Raw genomic sequence first — 6,000 nt, forward strand, 5'->3', positions numbered from 1 at the left:
GAAAAAAAGAACTTTTTAATTTTGGTTGAACTAATCCCTTCAAGAGCCATCCACCAATCACGAGTCATCATTAAAAGTACCGTATGAGCAGCTTCTCTCTCATAACTCATAATCCTTTGTGTTAACTATTGGAGACAAATTTTTTGTGATTAGTTGCAGAAATCCCACTGAGCGTCACCGTTGTTTTGGTAATAAGCAGCTTAGAAACATTTACACACACATTTAGCTCTATGCACAATAGAGGTGAACACACACATCATCTGGACGGGCTGATGAATAGGCCCGTTACACCGTGTTCTAACTAACGGTTACACGCGACGCGATGCGCGATAAAAGGTATCTTTTCCATGTTAATCAGAGTTTTTGTCCTAACCAGCCATGACGGCGACACGCGAGGATTTTATTTTAGAGACGGTTTCTATTTTTCTGCGACGTCGCGGCTGGAACAACAAACACAAAGTGTGGCAATGATAATCTCAGGTACTGTTTATGTGCTTTATTTAATGTTCAAAGCATGCAGTGTGACTTTGAATATCATTTAGTGCTCCCAGCTTTGTTGCTGTAAAAGCAACAATGGATAATTCACCTCTTGAAATTAAACAAATGGAAACAAGAACGTTCAAACTGTGAACAAACAAGTGTATTCTTTGACAAAGATTGTTTTAGTAACTCAGTAGCCTATGTATTTTTAATAATGTTTAAATGGTGTAATATTTGTGAATTTGATTTAGTCTGCCTATCCATTTTCTTGCGAGTGCCGTCAAGATTACTCTCTGGTGCAGTGCACTTGCTGCGAGACTCCGCCTACACGTTGTTCTGATTGGCTGTGGGTTTTGATTGATTTTGATGCATCTCGCAGTCGCGTCTAGTGTGGACAGACAAATTATTTGTAGCTGGAATCTTATCGCATCGCGTCTGGTTAGAACACGGTGTTAGGCTGGCGAATATGCGAACAGGCTAGCTCGATGAAAGATAATAGGCCAGCTGAGCATTGACTAATGCAGAACAAATGTCCTCTTGGCTTCATTGTCAAAGGGTTGCATCACATACTAGCCATGCGCTTGAATCGCCAAGCACTTCTGCAGTTAGAATATAGGCTGGTCAGATGCGGCGGTATGTAAGCGTATCAACACCGGATCAGTATCGTGGAGTCCCACACCTCTCGGCTCTGTGATCATGCTTTCTCAAGCTTTGAGCTTAAGCCACCGGATCCTTTTCTTTTCACACACAAGAAAACGATCTATTTCCCCTCTCTGGTCCAGAGCCACCCATTCATAGAGCGATTCAGAGGGCCTGAACGGCATGTACCACGTCGGTTTGTGTTTGGGGAGTTCGCTTAGTAACTGTGAGCATAATAGATACCAAAGAAACATTGATATACACTTACACATGCACATCTGTCAGCAGAACGCTTTGTGAATTTGCCTCGATATATCAGTTTTCACTGAAGACTTTGTAGAGGAGGCCAGACAACTTTACTTGTAGAAAGACTTTGGGCTGGGCGATATGGGCAAAAAAATCATTTTAGACTGATGTCGATCTCTGTATTTTCAAAAAGTGGGCTAAATGTTCAGTTTTCTTTTTATAAGGCACACAATGGGTAAATTAAGCTTGTAAAGTGCTTTGTTAAAGGGCACTTTTTGGGCTGCAAAGGCTTTGCTGCTGAGTTTGCAGCAGCAAACAAAGGTTAACACTCTTGGTATTGCTGTTTATAGTGCTATTGTAAATTAGATTTGAAGTACTTTTTACTTTTCGAAGCAACCTGGATCAGTGGCTTTTTTGGACAGTGTTTCTGCTATGACTTGTAGTCTGACCATATTGACCTGTGACAACAACAAAACAGACTAAATCTGGGTACTGACTAAATCCCTAATTTGCTCGTGCACGTAGGCATCCTTTGTCTAATCGGTTGTTTAGATTTGAGTGGCTATTTGAGTAAAGTAGTGTTTGCATACACAATTAAGCCTAAATGCACAGGTTAAAGACTGCATGACTTTAAATACTGACTTTTTTTCATTTTCAGGTGAACTGACCAGTTAAAAGTGGTTCTCAAACTTTTTACACCAAGTACCACCTCAGAAAATATGTGGCTGTCCAAGTACCACCATAATAACCAATATGAAAATACAGTAGCATAGTAGGCCTAACTATTCAGCTACAGTTATGCACAGCTAAAAAATGAGGCAGTTTTATTTCTAATAAGAATATTTATTATTGCCAGCCACTTTAAACATTGTAAAAACACAGTTTGAATATTAACACTGCACTGTGCTGCTTACATACAGGTAAATAAAAAACTTAAAAAATGATTAAATTAAAATGTATTGCACCTAAAAGTGAAATAAAAACTGTAGCCTACTTAAAGATTATATTATGAAAATGTATTGTACTTAAAAGTTAAATAAAAACTGTTCTGTGCTTAATATATTAAGTTAAAAAAGTACTGTATAATTAATAAATAAAAAAATAACACAGGCTGTGTATTCATATTTAACCTTTTTACACGTACATTTAAAATATTCTGGCTGACCCTCGTGAGTTTTTAAGGCGACCATTATTTAGAATTTATCACTTTATTGTTTCCATGGTGACGCGTCATTGCTTGTCACGTGACACACCGCAGCCACAATAGCGCTGAATCTGCTTTTATTTCCTTTTTTATTCAAAATACTCACAAATTTGTTAGCTATAGCATGAAATATCTGATATTCCGATTGTCAAATATGTGCAAGTGGAAGTGTTTTTTTTATGTTTAAACACCTTTATAACGATCTCATTAGTTGAGCTATATGCGCAATGGGCGCCGCCATGTTGGTTTGTGCCGCAGACGCAGTTCAGAAAATCGGATCTGTTGGATTTACAACACGTGAACTCATCCACTTCTCCCGAAATACATGAAAGTAAGTGGCCAGTGAACTGGGAGAAGAATAGAGTAAAGTTTAAAGTTACTTACACAATGTGTATCTGATTTGATTAAAACGTGTTGTCTAATTATAATGGAAAGGATTATTATTGCCGCTTCCATAGACAGCAGTGTGTATTTTACAAACTCTAAATGTATTGTTTTTTTAGTACTTATGTGAATTTAAATGTCTGAAACCTAAAATAAACATTATGTGGTTGAAAACACTGAATAGTGATATATGACAGCGCTGAGCGTGTCCGTCTCTAGCTCAGCGCCAGCAGTCAACTGCGAAAGTACATTTTGAATTTAGCAGTTGATGATCACGTGATGCACTGACCGCTCTACTCACACCGGTGTGATCTTACACTCCAGGGACCAGCCAAGACTGATCACACCGGTTTGATCGTACGTGCGAAATTCAGCGATTCCTCTGCGTACCACTAGAGGGAGCCTGCGTACCACACTTTGAGAAGCTCATCACAATCTCGTGGCTTGTGGATCATTTTCTCAGTAGCCCTCCTCCTAATCCAGATTAGTCGAGGCCTTGCGATCTACACAGGTTTTGAGACACATTGTTGCTGCCAAAGAAGGGAAAGAGCAGCAGCCTAGTGTTGCATGTGACCTCCTGGGTTTTGAGCTTTAGGCTTACCTAATCGGAGTTGTTTACTGGAAAGAGTGCTTGATTTTTCTCCAGTGAGCCGGTTATACTCATGAAAGCTCATGGGAAGCATGTCACATGGGACAGACAACTAAAAGAAGAAGAGGGATGCACACATATCTGAAACTAAAAACTAGCAATAAAAGAATACAATAGAAACAAAAAATCTAATCACAAACCACAAATAAAACCTTACCATTGCTTGTACATGTTAGTTTGTACAAAGCACCTAAGGGTACATGGGGATGGAAACAATATGAGCAGGAACAATTATATTTCAGTGTTTTCCCAGTGAGTGCCCCAGAGAAGCTTTCAGTGGTTTTGCGTTATCACGCAAAAGTTTTGCTTTCCACAAGAACTTTCTGTTTGCTTGTAAAATGTTTGCGTCCCCCTGAGTTTGCTCACAAAACACTCGCTTTACCTTGAGAAATGTTGCCTTCGCTCACAATAAAATGTTAACGTTTTGTGAGCAAACCAAAAGTTTCTCAGGGGAATGCAAAACTTTTACGAACAAACACATTTTTTTTGTAACGTAAAATCATTTACAACGTAAAATCATTGAAATATAATTTGTCCATTCTTGTTTACAGATCTCCTTAAGTTTGTTATTGAGTGCTCTGGATTGATTAGTGCACATGCTACCTTTTGATTCTGTCTTTTTTTTGCAGACCTCATTATATATTGCTGCATTATCACTGGGCATCTGGGCTGGAGAGTGAGGCGGGCTTGGTTTGCGAGCTTCGCTCCAAAGCCGTCCGATGACTGTCTGACTCATCACAACCCGCGAATGACAGGCGTGCATTCGAGGGTGGGGCCCGCCTCAGTCTCACATGATTGGCCGCTGGATGGAAATAAGGTGAATGGAACACATGCCCAAGGAGCAAGACCCAAACCAATCAGAGGGAGAAGAGAAACGGTGAGCCTCTTAAGAACTGATCTCATAACAGATTGCAGAGTCATTAATCAAGCTATGATATTAGTCATAATGCCAGGTTCAGACTATACAATATTTTTGTCTGTTACGATAGTCACTGGCTATGTTTACATGCACAGCTTTTGTTTCAATCGGACTGAATTCATTCCGATTGATGAATCCAAACGTAGTGTTTACATGAACGCTAAACATGTGATGTGCGCGTTTATATGTCACAAGCTTCAAATCGGAATAGATTTTTTGACATGCGCACACTGCACAGTTTCCCGCTGTTTGCGCAAAATAACCATTCTCCTACATTGGTTCTTTATTTGTTTTAAACCGCAGACTTAATACTTATCCATTTCTGATCATAATTTGGAGACAATGAGAATATTAACCGTTGTGCCATGCTGCTTATATTTATCACGCAGTAAAAATGCTCCTCCTCGCACCCAAAACCAGTCGTCTGTGGATGAGTCAGAAAGAAGGACTGGTGGGACGTTGTCCTGCTCCACTTCACAGTCGCTGAGTGAAAGGAGAATTTTAGAAAGATGGGACACTCATTTTAAATGACACTTTATTCAACAGGAAGAACAGCTCGTTCAGCGTGTCATACTGTACGTCATTACGCTGTTTCAATGTCATTGCACATGCGCAGTCCTTTCAGTTTCGGTTTTCAGTCCGATCAAGTGTTTACATGTTCTCTCGATCGGATTAGAAAAGGAATAAACCACCCCTTTCAATCGGATCGAAATTTCATTCGGATCGAGCTCAATTGGATCAATCAAGGTGTTTACATGAAGGCTTTTCAGTCCGATTGAGGCATCAGTCTGATTACTAACGGATTATTTGGTTGCATGTAAACATCGAGAAGTTGCATCAAGAAGGCGGAACTAGCGACTGACTTCATGAAGCGTCGCAGGCGTGGCGTCGTTTGTCTTCCACTATGACACGCTATGTGAGATAAAACGATTGATTCTTGCTTCCCGACGTCCATTGTCATTTATGATTCACCACGACACCCTGCGTCAAACAGATTTGTGCCGAAATCTTTTCTTGTGTGTGGTTATCGAATTTTTTTCTTCACATATTGACGCTTCGGGAAACTCAAATTTTCTGGTCAATGCACACTCTCCTACATAATTCAGTTTTCCTGGTAACTGGCTCCTTTTGTGTGTGTACATCTCACAGTGAGTGTGGTGCTGGCTCTACGCTGTGCTTTTGAGTCTAAAGGCAGGCGCTAAGAGAATAGCCTTTACCTCAACATCTACTCTGCACACACATTTTATATAATGCCAGGAGCCGGCAGGAAAGTTAACTAAAGCCTTAGAGAATGCCCGTTACTGTCCAAAGTAGGGGTGTAACGGTACGTGTATTCGTACCGGACCGTTTCGGTACAGGGCTTTCGGTTCGGTGCACGTGTGTACCGAATGCAATATTTTGTGTGCGGAACATAGGTACATTTTCGTGTTTCCGTTTCCACACGAACATATTAAGTGGCGGAAGTCTCCGCGTTCAGCG

The 6,000-nt window shown here is 40.4% G+C and overlaps 1 protein-coding gene across 3 annotated transcripts in view; it reads left to right on the forward strand.

Moving 5' to 3' along the window:
• The window catches only part of thrab (thyroid hormone receptor alpha b), a 150,153-nt gene that overhangs the window by 113,277 nt on the left and 30,876 nt on the right, over positions 1-6,000 (forward strand). For all 3 annotated transcript variants that reach the window (XM_084134541.1, XM_084134542.1, XM_084134543.1), the window contains exon 3: positions 4,232-4,479. In XM_084134541.1, coding sequence (XP_083990667.1) covers positions 4,424-4,479 — 56 coding nt within the window. In that variant the 5' untranslated portion in view covers positions 4,232-4,423. The remainder of the gene's footprint in view (positions 1-4,231; positions 4,480-6,000) is intronic.

This window comes from Abramis brama, assembly GCF_963993115.1.
Source record: "Abramis brama genome assembly, chromosome: 14".
In the NCBI taxonomy this organism is placed as follows: Eukaryota; Metazoa; Chordata; class Actinopteri; order Cypriniformes; family Leuciscidae; genus Abramis; species Abramis brama.